General features: G+C 37.1%; 1 protein-coding gene across 3 annotated transcripts in view; it reads left to right on the top strand.

Moving 5' to 3' along the window:
* Positions 1-18,996, top strand: part of PLA2G4A (phospholipase A2 group IVA) — a 73,562-nt gene that overhangs the window by 34,172 nt on the left and 20,394 nt on the right. For all 3 annotated transcript variants that reach the window (XM_039345192.1, XM_039345191.1, XM_039345193.1), the window contains exons 9-14: positions 412-634; positions 4,353-4,467; positions 7,295-7,432; positions 8,295-8,387; positions 12,905-12,973; positions 14,712-14,954. In XM_039345192.1, coding sequence (XP_039201126.1) covers positions 412-634; positions 4,353-4,467; positions 7,295-7,432; positions 8,295-8,387; positions 12,905-12,973; positions 14,712-14,954 — 881 coding nt within the window. The remainder of the gene's footprint in view (positions 1-411; positions 635-4,352; positions 4,468-7,294; positions 7,433-8,294; positions 8,388-12,904; positions 12,974-14,711; positions 14,955-18,996) is intronic.

The following is an 18,996-nucleotide window of genomic DNA, read 5'->3' as shown; positions in this document are numbered from 1 at the left end:
GAATTGGACCCAGAAGCAATTCAGCAACTGATTCTCCCACAAGAGAAGTAACATGTGCAAATCTAGGCTTACCAAAAACCACCTGGGTCACCACATTTTGAATCAATTAAACCTTCTGGATACTTTTCAAGGGCTGCTGCATGTAGAACACATTGAAATAGTCAAGATAGGACTTAGGGTGAGGGGAACTATGAATATGAATTGTTGGTCCAGAAAAGGGCATAGCTGATGCATAACCTACAGTTGTACAAAGTCCTCCCTAACCCTGACTGCCACCTGTTCTTTAAGCAGGATTTGTGAGTAGAGGAGAGCACCTCCTCTTACATTCATCACTATTATTGATTGAAGATCTTGTGACCATCTTTGGTCCATTTTATGTGCACTAAAAAAATTGTTTTGGTCTGTTCATAGGTACATGTCAACCCTGTATTCTCATCCAGACTTCCCAGCGAAAGGGCCAAAGGAGATAAATGTTGAGTTGATGAACAGTATTAGTCACACCCCACTGAAACTCCTTACACCCCAGAAAGTGAAACGATACATTGAAGCACTGTGGAAAAAGAAGAGAGCTGGGCAGCCTGTGACATTTACAGATATCTTCGGAATGTTGATAGGAGAAACACTGATTCAAAACGTAAGCATTGGTCAAAACATTTAGGGAAGCTGTTTAAATCTTAGTTGCATAATATTTAGCAACATCATCGTGGCTTGCTTTCTTCCCTTGACTTCCTCATTCAGTTCTCTATAGAGATGTATGTACACATAACCCCCTAGGTACTACCGTATTTTCTGGCATATAAGGTGTTGTGTCCTGAGCCTGCAAAGGCAGGCTTGGGACGTTGCAACAGTCCCGGGCAGTTGCAAGCTGCCCAGGACCAGACTGGCTGGCGCCAGCACTCGCACACATGCGTGAAGTGCAAAGCGCGCCAAATGTTGCCGTTTGGCCCGGGGATTGTCTTTAAGAGGAGGAGAGAGGCTTGTGTGTGCCTGTCCTATAAATGCTTCTTCGTGAAGCACAGAAACCCACCCTGTTTTGGCTGGGGACCCTGGTACCTTTCAGGCGCAATTCTTCTCGGGGTTGTACCTTCTGATGGCCCAGACACACAGTTGCAATGTGGCCTTGCCTTCCACATACTCTACAGCAGTGGTTCTCAACCTGTGGGTCGGGACCCCATTTGGGGTCGAATGACCATTTCACGGGGGTCGCCAAACAAGGCTGTCTGCCATTTTTTCCCCTTTTCTTTGGCCACGCCCCTGGCACCCAGTGATATATAAGTGGTTGGGGGTCACCACAACATGGGGAACTATATCATGGGGTCGCGGCATTAGAAAGGTTGAGAACTACTGCTCTACAGATAGCAGAGTGAAACCTGCAGTCGGTCCTCTTGTGGTGACCTCCACACCCGAAGCACTTGGGGACAGCTGAAGACTTTTCTTTGCCTTCCCTCTGCTTCCCTTCTTTTGTTGGGTAGAGATGGTCTACTTCTTCATCAGGATCCTCTTCTGAGCTTCCTTGGAATCCCTCCTGGTGCACAGACACAGCTTCTGGAGTATTTCTGATAGGCCTCATATTCTTGATTGCCCCACCTGCTGCCTCTTCTGCAGTAACCTCTCTCAAGGCATCTTGGAATGATAAGTCTTCTTTGGCAAAAAGTCTCTGCTGCAAGTCTCTATGTCTCAGTCCACATACAAATCTGTCTCTCAGCCTTTCTTCTAAGTCTTTAAACTCGCAAGGCTTAGCTGCTCTTCTCAATGCAGCAATGTACTCTTTAGCTGACTCGCCAACCCGTTGATCGCTCTGTTCAAAAGTATGGCGCCAAGCGATGACAGACAACTTGGGCTGGAAATGTTCCTTTAGCAATTTCTTTAAGTCTGTGTAGGTAACAGATTCTAGAGGTGCAGGTGCTGCTAGTTTTTCAGTGATCTCAAATGCATCTTGACCACAAAAGACACAGCAGGGTGGCGGCTTTTAAGCCATCTTCTCTCATTTGATTGACCTTGAGATAATTTTCTACTCTGGCCACATAAGACTCCCATCTTTCCGGATGCGTAACATTGAACTCGGAAAGTCTTCCTATCTTTGCCATCTTCAGTAGTACAGGAAGGGTCTATCAGCCAGCTTACCTCCAACGTTTGCTGTATTGGCAGGCAGTTGCTGAATTTAATGCCGTTTCCTGCTGCTTCAGGACTCCAGGGTAAGCTTACAATTGTTTGAAGTAATTGCAAGGCATCCCACCTTCGTCGCCAGTGGTGAGTCCTCAGCGAAAGGCAATAACTTCAGGAGTCATTTGGTAGTTCTCAGGAGCCTCTTTATTGATGTTCAGCAGCTCTGTTACAATGCTGAGGCACACAAGCCTCTCTCCTCCTCTTAAAGACAATCCCCGGGCCAAATGGCAACATTTGGCGCGCTTTGCACTTCACGCATGTGTGCGAGTGCAGGCGCCAGCCAGTCTGGTCCCGGGCAGCTTGCAACTGCCCGGGACTGTTGCAACGTCCCGAGCCTGCCTTTGCAGGCTCAGGACACAACATAAGGTGACTCGGCTTATAAGACGACCCCCGACTTCGGCGCCAATTTCCATGCCTAGAAAGTCATCTTATACGCCGGAAACTACCGTAATTTCCGGCGTATAAGACGACTCAGTGTATAAAACGACCCCCGACTTCGGCGCCGATTTCCACGCTTTAGAAAGTCGTCTTATACGCTGGAAAATACAGCACTTACATTAGAAATTCAAAACTGCAACCAAAAACAGGCCTCTATAGCCATGTGACTTGATTTCAGTCTCTGCTGCAACTGTTTGCAAGCAGTTTGGGAACTGCTCTGCTTTTTAAGTACTGTACTTTGCAAACTATTGTGTTTGCAAACCATTGAGCTTTTATTTTGGAAACTAGGATATATTACTGTAGTTTGTAGGTTTTAAATTTAAATTGCCTACAGAAGTTGTGGGTGGAAGCTTTAAAGAAGAGACTGGATAGGCATTTATCAGAAATACTCTCTTGTGAGAGAAGTGGATTAGACTAGCTGACCTCAAGGTCCCTTCCATCTCTGTTACTATTGCAAGCTGAGAGTTCTGCAAGTCCCTCCCCCATCTCCCTCTGGGTGCCTGGCTGGCTCTTAAGCCAGTGGTTTTTATTAAAGCAACAGTCCCACCCCATCTCTGGGCAGCTGAAGATGCTTGAGCTGGCTAGCAGCAGTTTTGGTTTTTTTTTAAATAACTGGTGGCTTGCAAGCCCTGCTTGGAGGCAATTTAGTTCCTGAACCAGCTCACCGGAAATAGCTGATCGGCAGCTGGTGGGAAACCCTCCCAGTTCAGTTAACATGGCAGCTATCGGAGGAAATAGTAAGTCAAATTTTCTTTCATTTAACAACACATTTGATTTAATTAATGCATTTTATTTTAAAAATTTGTAAAATTAAGTTTGATTCATTTGATGAGGGTTTTTTTGTTTTTTGTTTACTTCTGAGCCTAATGGCCAGGCTCCATTAAATTCGTACCTTGGGGACTACCTTTATATGCATGTGAAAATACAGGTTGATGCATTAGAACTGCTGTCTTTGTAGCAGAAACTGCAGATAACGATGAGAAAACTTCATTAATCATAATTAAACCAATGGTTTGAATTCTAATTATAACTACAACATAATCTAATGTAAATGTGAGTTGGGCTCTGCCTTTTGGTTACTCAGAAAACAGCAATAGTTGCCCAATACTTCTACTGTATTACCACCTTATCATAAATATACTCATTCAAATGTCAAAAACTTTCATAAAACATAATAGGAAAATCTAAGTTAGGTCCATAAACATTAACTTTAACTAGTATAGTCTCCATTATTTTAGCACATAAAATTAAATAACACCCATTTACATCAGCAATATAATCTGTTGTACATCAGTTGAAAATCCTTTGAGTTTCCTAATATATACTTTGAGTTCCCTAATATATGAATACTATACTCACTGTTTTTAAATTTTATATAATTAGTCTTATTTATTATAAAAAGTATAGATAACAGGCACATAAGTTGCTCAGAATTTGAAAGAGTAGTTTATAAACAGACCCAGTTATCACCAAGTCCTGATTTTTGACCAGGCTAATCAGTAGTAAGAAGTCTTTCTTAGTTTTTATTACAAGATTATTAATTCATAATTTCCATGTAGATAATTCTGTTATAGTTTGGTGTGTGTTCAACTGGCTATGACCATAAAGAAGTAATCTGAACTGAAATAACTTTTATGTATTTTTAAAAATATAAAATTCTGAGGGACATGGGCGATTAAGAAATATGAAATATAAAATACATCAGCTTCTGTTCAAATATTAAACTTCTTCTGAATCCTTTTTTGCAGAGAATGGATAACACTTTATCTCATATGAGGGAAAAAATCAACAAAGCGCAGTCAGCTTTGCCACTTTTTACCTGTCTTCATGTTAAACCTGATGTGTCAGAACTGATGTTTGCAGGTCAGTGTTCTCACTATCTGGGTTAAGTCAACCTTGCTATTTATTTATTTAAGACCATCCTATTCAAGAATGAATCTGGGTGACTTATAAAAGAAACAATGGTAGACAGGAAAAAAAAAACCATGAATGTCCAGGCAAGACAAAAACACACCCATTAGGGGCTCAACAACCACCCTACTTCAGAGCTTAGGAGAAGAATCTCAGTTTTAAGGACTTCTAGAACCTCATTTTTTGAAGGAGGTACATGTATCTTTAGAGAGATGCTATTCCAGAGGGAAGGCACAGTAACAAAGAAGTTGGGTATGTATGTTGGGTCCTAACAGATGGTACTGTTTAATATATAAGTATGTATGTCTGACCAGATAACCAGAAACCATGGAACATGGGCCTCAGATAATGTGGCCTTATTTATAGGTAATAACTAGCATCTTGAATTGCTTCTGGAAACTCACTGGCTACTAGTACAACTTGGGCAGGAATGGTAATCACACAGGCTTATGTCGATCACTTCCTGTGCTACTGCATTTTGGATCACTTGTGATTTTCAGATGATCTTCAGTGTCACATAGGGTGCATTGCATGATGTGATGAAGATATGAGTAATCAAATGAAGGGCCTCTTAATGCAGGAATGGACACAACTGACACACAGGATGGAACGTTTGGTGGAATCACTGGCTAAACTAGAGGGGGGAATAAAAAGGTGTTCCAGCTTGGAGTCACCCTGTGGGAGGAAGCAGCAGAGGCCAGACTACTGAAACCTTTATCTGCTGGTTCCCAAGAAAATACAAGTCTGGTGAGGTTCTTGTAAATAGGTGATCAAGATGAACAATAAAGAAACTACTTTGACCTATTCACAAAGCTGGTCTAGTTTCTTGCACAGAGGACCTCTACATCTGCCACATTCTGTTCATCCAAGATGATTCCCAGGTTCCACACCCATTTTGAATAAGGAAGAGTAGCCTGTTCCAAAACTAAAGATGAATGGTCCTCAGATATAGAGCCCCTCAAAATCTACTTAGTCTGCTTCTCCTTATCCAAACCTGGACAGCCTCCAAGCACCATGACAGGACATCGACACTGGCACAGAGTCAAAATGTATATAACTGGGAATCATCAGCACATTGATGATCTTACCTGGTAGCTTCAGGAGAAAGGAAGATCAAGAAGTTTGAATCACAAAACATAGGAAAATAAAAGAAACACCATAAAGCTTGATTTTTATTGTCTCCACTCCAAAAAGAAGAAATTAGAATGACAAAGAACTAGAATTAAAGACAGATGGAGAAAAAGAGTTTGAGACTACAAGTGATGTTTTTGGTCTGGATTGATTGAAAGAATTGGTGCTTGTTTGATGGCTGTATCAGTATGCTCTTTTTAGTCTGCTCTTTTTAGTCTGTCTCAGACACATATACCGTATATTCCGGCGTATAAGGCGACCCGGCGTATAAGACGACCCCCGTCTTCGGTGCCAAGTCGCATGCCTAGAAAATCGTTTTATACGCCAGAAACTACCATAATTTCTGGCATATAAGACGACTCAGCGTATAAGACAACCCCCGACTTCGGCGCCAATTTTACAGCTTGCGAAAGTCGTCTTATACGCCAGAAAGTATGGTAAGTTACACAGTGAGACTTCTTTAGGTAATAATTATGAATCAGGTAGGTCCTCTGTGTTTTACTCAGCTGCTTTTTAATGATGTAAATAAACCAGTGTAAACTTTCTCTTGATTGCTAAAAACAAAGTTCTGCTTCCTTTGTGCATGTGCTGCACATAGGTAAGTAAGTAGGTTTAGGGAGACATGGAGGCACTGTGGTTAAAATGTAGTATTGCAGGCTAATTCTGCTGACTGCTAGCAGTTCAGTTTTTACTGGCTCAAGGTTGACTCAGCCTACCATCCTCCCAAGGTTGGTAAAATGATGACCCAGATTGTTGGGGGCAATATGCTGACTCTGTAAACCACTTAGAGAGGGCTGCAAAGCATTATGAAGCAATATATAAGTCTAAGTGCTATTGCTGTTGCTATTGTTCAAACAAAGCAATCGATGCTACATGTAGACTATATGAAATAGAATGACTCTGATGGGTTTCTTTCAGAGAAAATTCATGTAAATTCCAGGAGTTGGAGGTGGGTTGGAATGATGATTTGTATTAATACAATAATATTGTATAACATTTCTGTTAATAAAGTCACTGAACTGATAGAATTGCTTAATATTTGTTGTCTATTGTGTATTAGGTGGCAGCTTAGTATGAATTTCGACTTTGTGATGCTGCAGTTGATTGGTAGGACTTAGTTCACTGTGGGTTGGTTCCCAGCTCTATTTTTATTTTTTTCATCATGGACCAATTTATTTATGGTATAGATCAAAGTCCTGTATACAGTAAAGCAAAACACATAAGCGAAACTGCAGTGTTAAATTAGTAAAAAAAGATAACTAATATCTCTCCACACAGAAACAGTCAAATCCATATACTACCCAAACTCTCTTGTCTGTTTGCACTTTATAACCTTCAATTGTGCGAAATGCTGCATCATAGGGCAAAAGTTGATCAACTGGAACCAAGATCTTTCTTGACCCAAACTATTGCAATAAATAAATCACATGGTATATTCATGTAATCATATCAGTTGAGTTCATCTTGAGGGAAATTTGACTATATTAGTTTACATGTTCATATATGTATGTTGGGAGGAGAAAGATGTGAGAAAAATCAGAAATCTGAACCAGTGGCAAACTTCTGTTTGTAAGCATTGCCTTTATAGTAGGTTAACTCATTCCTCATTTCTCTGTCTGCTCTAACCATTGTTTATTGCTGCTTTTAGATTGGGTGGAGTTCAGTCCCTATGAGATTGGAATGGCTAAATATGGGACCTTCATGACTCCCAATCTGTTTGGCAACAAGTTTTTTATGGGCACAGTAGTGAAAAACTACAAAGAGAACCCTCTGCATTTCTTAATGGGTAAGTACTAGATTAGATAATCTCAGAAAGTAAATAATGTCCAAACATTATTTTTTTTAAATAGTAGCTTTGTTTTCTGAAAATCCAAGAACAAAATGATAGAAATTGTCTAGCAAATATAGTGTAATTGCAATAATAATGTATAGCTTTTATCTATTTTGTATGGTGGTTCCTTAAATTATATATAATTCTTTTAACAAATTCTGCTGGACAGATTCAGTTGGATAAGCCCAGGTTTTCATCACATTGTTGAAGGTGCCTAAAGGCTTAGAAACAAAGCTCGTCAACAAGAACCAAGCTAAGCTTCCAGTTGCTTTTTTTACTGTGTAGTATTACAGAATTTTAGAAGATTCAAACATGTCAGAATTATAGCAAAAATAATCTTCTATATCATTCCTAGGAATGTTTGGTATGGGAAAAAAAGTGGTTGACTTTTTTCTTCATATAATAGAACATATAGTACCATTACTGTATCAGATCTGGAATATATATATTTCTCTGCTACCATCTAGTGTTATAGACATTTGTAGTCCAAATATGGTAGCTTAACACAGAGTTAAAGTATGTGTGAATTGTTCTTGACTTTTCTAGTCCTATGAGTGAATCTTACAGTTTAACTGTAACTGGTCTTACAGTCAGATGGACAGAAAGTTTCTATCCAGTGTAAGGCTTCATAGTTTGTGTTCTTCTTCACTCTGTTCCTGAGATTCCTTTTATAGTAGTGTAACAATAGTTATTTTTTTAATTTAAGAAATACTATAAGTTAGTTTGCATTTTAATACCTGACATTGAAAATGAATAAAGATATTAAAAGGATAAAATATCAGTCACCAATGTACATAAAATATTTTACTTGTTTCAGGTATATGGGGAAGTGCATTTGCTATACTGATCAACAGAGTGCTTGGGTTTTCTAATAGTCACAATAAAGGACCCACAATGGAAGAAGAATTAGGTATTGTAATAAAAGTTGGAGTATGTGTCTATGTTGACATTTCTGTTTAAAATTATTAAATAATAAATAATTAAAATTTAATTTAGATAATTAAATTAAAGTTGGCATGCTGAAAAGCAAAGCTCTAGCCTCCAAGATCATCTATTTCCCAGTCACCTTTTAGTTCTAAAGGAAGTAATAACCTACAGTATAAGTGCTTTGTTTGGAAATGTACTACCTGAAGACTAAAAAAGAGAAAAGTAAGTAAAACTGGTACAGAATACCAGTATTGCACCTTGACCTACAGGGATGGAATCTAGAAGTGATGGAGATGGTTATATGTTAAAGAAAGAAGTAATTTGTAACTGTCCATGTCTCCCATGACAGCCAGATTGTCAATGCTACATTCTTCTCAGAGCTTTTGCAGCTAGGTAGAAAGAATATTCACTTTTCAGTTAGAAAGGCTTGGGATTCCTGTGCTAATTTTAAAAGTAGCTTAGACAAATTCATGGACTTTAGTAATTATGGTTATAAGCAGCTTGGATGCCCATGTTTTTTCCAATAGTATGGAATATCATTAGGAAAGAATATTGCCTTTATGTGTTGGAGTTTGTCTGAGGCATCTGGCTATATATTTAGTAAGAACAATGCTTGATTAGTGGAACTCTAATATCGTGAATTTTATTGTTCTGTTTATTCATGTCTATCCATTCTGTTAGGGATAAAAACTTCATGTCACTTATTTCCCCATGCAGCTTATGTTAGGGACTGTTATTTGTCTCCCTCATGAACTAAAGAACAAGTGAAGAATAATCAAACAGAAAGATAAAATTGCTCAACAAGATGGTTTTTTACAGATGCCTAGATCCAGAAGTTTAGCCATCTCCCAAGCTTGTTCCAGTCAAAGATGAGCAATTGATTGCATGAGCAATCTTGGGGGAAAAAAATTGTAACCACTCCTGTAATTCACTTGTGACTCCCTCTGAAGTCCACATGATCATGGGTTTTGGAACCCCAGTAATTTATGTTGTTTTATCATTATTACCCAAATAAATTCAGGGCATAATGGAAGCATTCTCCTTAAAAATTTTGGAACATAATTTATTATACTGCACCAGTGTAGATTGATAGATGTTTTTCAACTTCCTAGTTTAGGGCTAAGAGAAAATAACTTGCTCAAAGTCACCTAGTTGGTTTCAGTTCCTGATGAAGAATTAGAATTAGAACATGGGGTTCACCATTCCTGGTTCAGCCACCACTCTGGCTGTCTGCATGACATGATCTGACTTTATATAAAAATTGACATAGAATTTTAAATGGAAGAATTGCTATAATGGACAAGACCAAAGCATCAGAGGATTATATATATATATATATATATATATATATATATATATATATATATATATATATATATATATATATATATATAAAAAAGCAAACATTAAATCTATATTAAGGAAAGATGTAGAATACTATAAAAGGTTTTATTTCCCTCCGAATAGACCACACAGAATGCAGGAGATGAGCTGTCTCTGAAAATTTCTTCATTGTAGTAGTCATCCATGCCACTCCTTTATCTACTCATAGTTGACAGCCCTTTGTTTGGTCTGTGGTCCTTTACAGAAGCCCATCATTTTCCCCTACTTCCCCCCCAGGCAGTTGTCAGGCTTTTAAAAGAATGTGGGTGAGAAAAATGCATCTATGTACATTTTTGGCTAACATACAGTTCTACATATCCTATAGGAAATTTCCATCTCTCCCTAGGAGATTAGGAAATAAAATTGGGAGCATCTAAAATAAAAGGCTGGTTGGTAGCAACTGCTTGCTTATACTTTTTTTTTTATTAAAAGTTTTACAAATTTAATACAATATAACCCAAACCCCTCCTACCCCTTCCCCCCTCCCCCACTTCCCAGAGCTGATTACAGGGTAACAAATAAACAATCATAATCTAACTAACATTACCCGACTATACTATCAAACAATCTATAACATACTTTAACTCCAACTGCTTGCTTATACTTTAAAATGGGTGAATTTGTACTTCAATCAGAGAACCATTTGAAATATGCATTATATTCCTGGCTTCTGTAGTGGAGAAATATATAGTTTTTCAAAGGCACTGAGACTTGCTCCCAAATGGATAAAACATTGTTCCAAAAACTAAAAGCATGCTTAATTGTATTGAATTCATTAACTTTGATATGGTTAACTCTTGCATTATTTTAAAACTAAATCTGTTTCTCTGTTTCCTTTTTAAGTTATTCAGGGATAAGTGGGGTGGGTGGCTTGGTTGGTTGTGATGTGCTCATTCTGTCATGACTCTTTGAATGCCTGATAGTTTGTTGTTACAGTACTGTTAGTCAGAAATCCCTAAATCAGACTGAATCTTATTGCAGAGTTGGTTGTTTATTGGCTGCCAGAAAACTCTGATACTGATCTACACAGACATGCACTCAGATGGCCATTGTGTGAGAGCATGGCTCTTGTAAAAATCACATGGTCAATTATACTTTTAAGGAAATGATTTACTTGCTTTCCAAAATGCAAACCACTCCCAATTGAACATTCATGTGAGAAAATAATAAAAATAACAACAACAACAATAACAACAACTCCTGAAGAATAAGTTAATCTAATTATTTCATACTGAACATAATGTCAGTTTCTTGATAAGAAGCATAAGATATCCTACACCCTTTGTTTCCCCATATACAAATATACTTTGGAAATCCATTTCTAAGGAGGAAAAATATTAGAGTAGTCTAGAAATCAGAGCCATCCATACTAAGATGAGTTTTGAAACTACTTGAAATGTTTTTAGTATGTCAGACTGCATTGAATATCATAACCATGAATGAGTCCTAAAGCCAGTTCTCCTCACTTCCTAGCTTCCACGTTTCAGTGCTATCGTAATGAATTTAAAATGCCAAACTGATTTAATGTTGGAAAACTAGCTGGAACACTTTATAAAACAGGATTATATCCCAGTACAGTTTGTTACAAGTAGGTGTAATGTAGAAAGAGTCTAGAATTGAAGCAGTGTTTTAGAGTTGTTGTTCTCAGCTGCTGTTCTGAGACAGACCCCTACGTTAACAAAGCTTTCTCTGTCTCTTGGATCACTGGTTTATTTGGTGTAGGTTTTTTTTTTTTATGTATTAGGGATTTTATGAAGGGCTTAGTGAGTCCAGTGGAAAATAGCTTGCTCACATTTGAAGATGTAATGATACATTCCAGTGAAGAACTAGTCTTGTGCCAGTATTTATACTAGGGAGATGATGATAGAATTGGGCCTTGATGTAATTCCAGGAGATTGAATTGAGGGTTTCAGAAAGCAGGAATTCCAAGAAGTGACTAGATTGGTGATCCTTTGTCCTTTTCAACTTTAAGGATTGTGGATATCCTTTTCCCAACTTGGCTGCATCTAAGTATATAAATAGAACCACCCAGCCACCCTGGAGATCAAATTATATATTGCATTGAACATATAGAAGCTTCTTCTTCATTTTTTTTCTTTTATTGCAAGTGGTAGTCCTACTTTAATGCAATTGCAGACAAGCATGGAGAGGGAAGTTTTACAATCTTTTTCCTTCTAGCCTAGAGTTATTTTCCAAAAGAAATAGCTGTGAGAAAATCTTAAATTATCTTCCCTGTGTACCCTTGCCCTGATCCTGGTTATGATCTTACAGGCTTTACTTTTAAGTAACTTAAAAAGTACTTTTTTATATATAATACTATATGTAGATCTTCCATGATCTTCTGTGCAAAGAAAAAATAAATAAAACTACATTAATTGCTGTTATTACATAGAGAGCAAGCAGAGTAGGGAAAATTTTAAGCCATCGAATCTCACTTATATCTCAGAAGTTTGATTGTTAGATTAATTTGTTTCTCACACTGTATTAGGTCTTGCTTTGTCTCGGTTAAGACTAGCAGTGAGTTGGCTCGAGTAAGAGAAAGACAGTGTACATCCCCCCCCCAAGATATTTCTTTTGATTTTAGTAATACTGTAATAATAATTAGTTAGATCAGATAGGGTGAAGAGCAAAAAGAAGTCACTGTCAGATAATAAGAAACTAGCTTTATAAATTATGAATTTCTTTCTTAATATCTTTTATCAGAGGGTGGCATTGTAAAAAAATCCAATGCCTCCAACTTTTACGTAGCCTTCCAATCATATTTATGGAGAGTGAAAAACTTTTGGAATAAAATAACTGCAAAACTCAAGCTAACTTTTTTTTTAAAAAAATCACAGCGACCTTGTTTCCTCCAAACCACCTCTATAGGGAAGTTAGGCTAGATTAAAACCCTTAAGAAAGTACAGGCAACTGCCTTTGCCCTAGCCTGCTCCCATGCTCCAGTATCTATGTGATGATCCATAGAAGGTGCACATTCCCTCTGTGTTTACAGAATGGAAGGCTGCTGCAGTGAAGAAATATTCTCATTAATTGCCTTCCCCTTCCCAATGTTAACATATTTTCTAATTTCTTCCATTTCTCTATTTTTATTCAATAATTCCTTTCTTATTTTCACAGAAAATATCAGATTGCGACAGATTGTAAGCAATGATTCAGATAGTGATGATGAATCACAGGGGCCGAAAGGTAAGAAAGGTTACCAACCATGACAGCACCTACAAAATATTTTTATGGACAATGTCTTACCAAAGAAAGACATAACCAAAAGAGCAAAACAAGACTATGTGTTAATTAAACAGAGGTACTTTCGCCCCCCCATTAAATATTTCTGGATGCTTTATAAAAGTGTGTGCTTATTTTTTTTTTAAAAGAAGAAAATACAGGTGTTTAAATGTCCAGGTTATGTACTAGATTACAAAAACATATTAAAAATATCAGAATGACATTTATAATTTATATTGTACTTTAAGATATTGAAAGTTTTTTTGCATGTGTTATCTTGTAATACTTAAAACAATTTGCAAGATAGGCTTGAACCATGAGATGGGCAGCAATTAAGTTAAGTTAAATTAAATTTAAATAAATGTTAGTATTGCCATCCCCATGTTACAGACCAGTGGTGAAATATAGTATGACTTCCCTGAGTACACAGGTAGTAAGTTCACGTGAGAACAGTGATGTGTTGCTTGGTATTTGAGAACTGACTTCATTGTTGCGTGCTGCTGCAGAACAGCTGATTAGTGTGCTAGGTGTGGAGACTCAGCTCTGTTCTGAAACTGCTTGCAAAATTAAAGAAAAATCAACAATTGGCTCTTATGAGCCAGTTTAAGAACACCCCTGGGAGAAATGCTATTCATCTAGAAATATACAGATGCAATTGCCTTCTTTTCTTTAAAAGAGAAATAGCAATAGCAATAGCACTTAGACTTATATACTGCTTCACAGGGCTTTACAGCCCTCTCTAAGCAGTTTACAGAATTAGCATATTGCCCTCAAGAAACTGAGTCTTCATTTTACCCACCTTGGAAAGATGAAAGGCTGAGTCAACCTTGAGCCGGCCAGGATCGAACTGCTGGCAGTCATCAGAATTAGCCTGCAATACTGCATTCTAACCACTGCACCACCCTGGCTCCAAATACTGTACATATTATAAAACCACTGCTTTTTAAATTAAATAGTATCTTAATAGAAACTTTGCCTTTAAAGTTTTCAACTTGTTTCCAGATGAACAATTTTTGTTGTGGGATTATCCTCTGGTGGATACAGTGGTGTTTTTTGGACCAATGCTATCATTCTTCACTTGGCACTTCCCAGTTTTTTTTACCACTGTTCTTTTTGTTTTTTTTCTTCTGTTTTTTTTTGTTTGTCTTGTTTTTATTAGGACAAAGGTTGTTCCCCCTGATTTCTCTTAATTTTTTTTTTTTAAAATATAAGGCTTTTTTCAAAGAACAATTTTCACCACAAGTTTCTGTTCATGAACATAATTTAAAAGTTAAGCACTGATACGAAAAACACCAGTCACGTGCAAGTAAATACCTCAGCTAGTCCATTTGAAGAATGGGGCTTCAGATATACATATAGAGCAATCCACAATGTTTGGATCTTAGCCATTTCATAAGGAAAGGCATTTGGAATTAAAGAGTGGTCAGCACATCCTTTTTCCTCCTCCTCATTTACTTCTCAGCTCTGATTTTCAGTTTTCTAGAAGCTGCTTGCTTTAAGAACAGCATCAACGGCAATCAGAAAAACAGCAGTAGACCTCCATTGAGCATATTTTGCATGCCATGTACCTTATGCCCTTCAGCTGCTGCCTTTTGCAAATGCATTCTTTCTGTGACCATTTTATTAAAATCTTCTCAAAAAGTTATTTTGGAATATCACTTCATTAGGTGCTGATGGCCTTTCTTCTTACCTTCTCAAACAGGCTCAGAAAACCCCCAGGCTGAAATATCTCATGAACAGACCAGCCAGGAAAGCTGGGTTCAGAGGATGTTTATGGCGCTGGTGGGTGACAGTGCTCTTTTTACCACCCGAGAAGGCCGTGCTGGGAAAGTCCACAATTTCATGTTAGGTTTGAATCTCAATACTTGCTACCCATTATCCCCTTTCGTTGGTGTCAATACCCAGGAATCTGTGGAGGATGATGAAATGGATACTGCTGTAACAGGTGAAAATCCCTATGTTTCTTCATTCTGTTTCTCTGATCAGTAAGACAGAATAAAATGTAAAGCAATTTTTTTTGAGACTTGCTTCCAAATAGGAATAGTCCTTGACATACAATCATTTGTTTAGCGACCGTTCGAAGTTACAGTGGCACTGAAAAAAGTGACTTATTCACCTTTATAACCATTGCAACATCCCCATGATTAAGTGATCAACATTCAGGTGCTTAGTGATTAACATATATTTACAAGGATTGCAGCATCCTGGGGTCATGTGATCTCCATTTGCCACCTTCCCCGCCAAAGTCTGACAAGCAAAGTCAAGTGGGTAAGCCAGATTTGCTTAACAACCATGTGATTCTACTTAACTGCAGTGATTCATTTAATAACCATTGCAAAAAGGTAAAATAGGGCACAACAACTCATTTGCTTAACAACATATATTCTGGTCCCAGTTGTGGTTGTAAGTCGAGGACCACCTGTACACATAAGGAGTCGTGCATAGTTTAGGTCTTACAAAACCAATTTCACTCACTTCATAGCGCTCTCCTTGCCCTTGAGTTTGTCAAAACGCTTCTTAGGCACTCGAGTTGGAACAGAGGAAACACTTGACACATAACTGGATAATAACCTTTAGCATATAAGGAAATGAAGCTACTTCAAATAACATTTAGCATATAAGGAAGTGAAGCCACTTCAAGCAGTTGACCACTCTTTGTCAACAGGATAGTACAGACCCCTTTTATATTTGCTGCAATTTAAATCCAGCACTTCTATTCCCTGCCTTCTCAGCACTTAAAAGACATCTGGCTTTAGTCTTTAGGCTTGGGGCCAGTTGACAGTTAACATGATCAGCATTCTCATTCTGGGAAGTGGTGGCAATTAGCATAATTTTGATACTTCCTGATCTTGTCTTACATGGGCTTGGTTATTAGAAAGAGCCTGACACATGAACTTTTCTGGTATGTCTTTGACTTACCTTCCAAAATTTTCTTTATTCACTTCTCTTAGTTACTTGAGGTTGTATAATAAGAAACACTTGATTCCAGTTCATCGATTTTCTCCTTTATTTATTTGTAGTAAGATTGTTCAAGTGTAAATCGAGACTAAGTAATCTGGACTTTAGTAGCATATGAATATTCTCATACAATCCCTTTCATACTTAGAGCGCTTGCTTTCTAAAATAAACCTCTTCCCCTCAAGTTGTCTTTTCTTTGGAAGAGTATCAGCTAAGATGGAACTATAAACCCTACCTAAAGGTTAAAACAGCATGCATTTTGAAAAATGTTTCAGTAAAAATATTTCTTTTAAATGTCTGTCTCTTCATAACAAAGGAGCACGATGGCTCAGCATTTAAAGATGTTCAGCTTGTCAGCTGGAAAGCAGACAGCGCTGGTTCAAGACCTGAGTTCCCTGCGATGGGGTGAACTCTCATCATGCCCACCTAGCAGTTTGAAAGCATGCAGATGCAAGTAGATAAATAAGTACCACTTCAGTTGGAAGGTAACAGTGTTACCTGCATCTGGACATATAAATATGCTGGCCACATGACCACAGAAAATGTCTTCAGACAATGCTGGCTCCCTTGGCTGAGAAATGGAGATGAGCACCACTCCTTAGAATTGGGCACATCTGAACAATGGAAACCTTTATCTTTACCTTTTACTCCTCATAACCTTTATAGTCCACCGTGTTGTTTCTCACAATAGTCCAAGGGCTACTCATCTACAAACATGATCATTCTATTGCTTCCTCAAAGTAATTTATAAAACTAAAAAGCTAAGTCCTGAACAGACCTTTGAGGATTCTACTCCTTACCACCTACCATTAAGAAAGCTGTTCATTCATCTCTATTCTTTGTTTTCTGTTTTTAACTACTTAGCAATCTCCCCTCCCAAAAAAAGAGGGTTTCTTTTTTCCACATATCTTTTTATTTTATTCAAGAGTTTTTGATGAGAAACTTTGTCAAAATCTTTTTAAAAGGCCAAGTATGCAACATTAACAGGGTCATTCCAGCCATGTGCTTATTGATAGCATCAAAAAACTCTCAACAATTGGTGCAACAAGTTGTATGTTTGTAGAACCCCTTCAGATTTTTATTATACTTCTCTTACTTTACTCTTATGTATCTGGTTATTTTATTTCTTAATGTATGATTTCTATCATTTTTCCTGGTACAAATGTTAAGCTGACCAGCTTGTAATCTGCAATATATCCCCTGGTTGTTCATTTTCTTAATTGGTGTCACACTGGCTGCCTCCTAGTCCTCCGAACTGAAGCTAATTTGAATAGCAGTTGAATTTTTGGGAGTGGGAGGAGCTAGGAGTTGACAATTTCACATTTGAAATTTGTTTTTTTTAAAAACAAGTTTTATTGTTTTTTTCATTATACAGACAAATACTTAAGAAACAACGTGGTGGCAGGGCGATCAATTATCCGCACAACAAAGTCATACTCACAGAGTTCAGATTAAATCATTAAAAACTCCTTCACTTTTCCCTCTAATAACATATTATATTCAAATTAATATATTTCAATACAACTAGATCAATCATATCAATCCTCAATAACCTTTCATCTAAACAGATCCACAAATCCAGATCCTGTATGAAGCTTACTATTTCAATTACTATATTCCATATTTCTAATCTAAGTACATAGTTAACACTTCGGGAGTCTCCCCATTACCTTTTTCCTTAACATATTCAATAAACATTTATTAATATCATTTCTTCTTTTTCCCTATTCCTCTTCCATAACAAAGTGACTATCAGTTCTAATATATATATATATATATATAATATATTAGTTCATATCAGAAAAGAAAAAGAACAAAGAAGAGAAAACAAAACAGAAAAAAAGTTTAAAAAGTACCTTTCTATTTCTATTATGCTTTATAATCTAACAATCAATCCCTCAATATCTATATCACATTTCTTTAACCTCCTCAAAGTTACTATATCCAAAACACATTAATACATAGACAAAAACCTTATTATTAAGTTCAGACCTTTAATTAATTTTTATTCAATCTAACATCTTATTTAACTGTCTTAAGCCATAAATCAATCCATATCTAGTAAGCCTTTTAAACTCATTACATAAAACCTTAAATCACATTCTTAAATCTTATTCTAGCTTTCCTTTTATGCCAAACAGGTTTCCATAATAATACCACTATATCAATAAACAAATCATTTTTTATGTCTTGTAGTATCCTTTGAAACAAACAGAGACATCTTCTTTTCTGTTTTAGAGACCTAGCTCCTTTGTAAATAATCCCTTGTTTGGAAAAGTCAAATCTCCACATTTGAAACTGTTGACTGGCTGGCTCAATTACTTTGTAGCTAATAGTTGTTTATCCAAGCTACCATCGTTCTCAGTTCGTTGGGCTTGTCTGTCCATTTCTGTTACTTTTAGGGTTGTAAGTGGTTTAATTACAGTCCTTTTTAATTCCTCGGAGATCTCATCAGCCTGCGTATGAAGTAAAATGGAATCTTCTTTACCTTTAGTTAATTCCACTTCTGTTGTTTCTTGGTCCATAGAGTGCTCAGACAAAGTCTGGGAGTCAGTTTGTAAGTTCAGAGCAGAATTTCTGTTTTTTATTTCCATCATGAATTCTTTTATTTGCAAACGTATTTCATCAGCTTCATAAAGTTTTTCCAGTATAAGTTTGTAGTCAAGTTGAACCAAGGGTTGCTCCATTTCAAAGATAATTAAAAACAGTCTGTATCATTTAGTAGAGGCTGTGTTCAGAGAACATTTAATCAGTGTCCACCCCCACCAGTACAGCTGTTAATTTTCTTTGTATTTTCCCTTTTATGGTAATCTGAGAATCAAGGTCAGTCCAATCCTCATAAGATAAAGTTGCAATTTTAACTTTTTCCACAAGGTGTCCTCAGTACAATGTAAAATTTTCTCCCAGAAACCAGGAATCTCATAAACAAGATCAGGAAACACAGAAAAAAAAGAAATTCAAGTCCAATAGCAGATTCAATATTCACAAAATTTTCCAAGACCCCAAAGTGAAAAAAAAATAAGAATAGA

Source organism: Crotalus tigris, unplaced genomic scaffold (genome assembly GCF_016545835.1).
Source record: "Crotalus tigris isolate CLP2741 ecotype Arizona unplaced genomic scaffold, ASM1654583v1 scf7180000017945.11477521024:1554073, whole genome shotgun sequence".
NCBI lineage: Eukaryota > Metazoa > Chordata > Lepidosauria > Squamata > Viperidae > Crotalus > Crotalus tigris.
The sequence above is the reverse complement of the archived record's forward strand: the minus strand, read 5'-3'. Positions and strand labels throughout refer to the sequence as shown.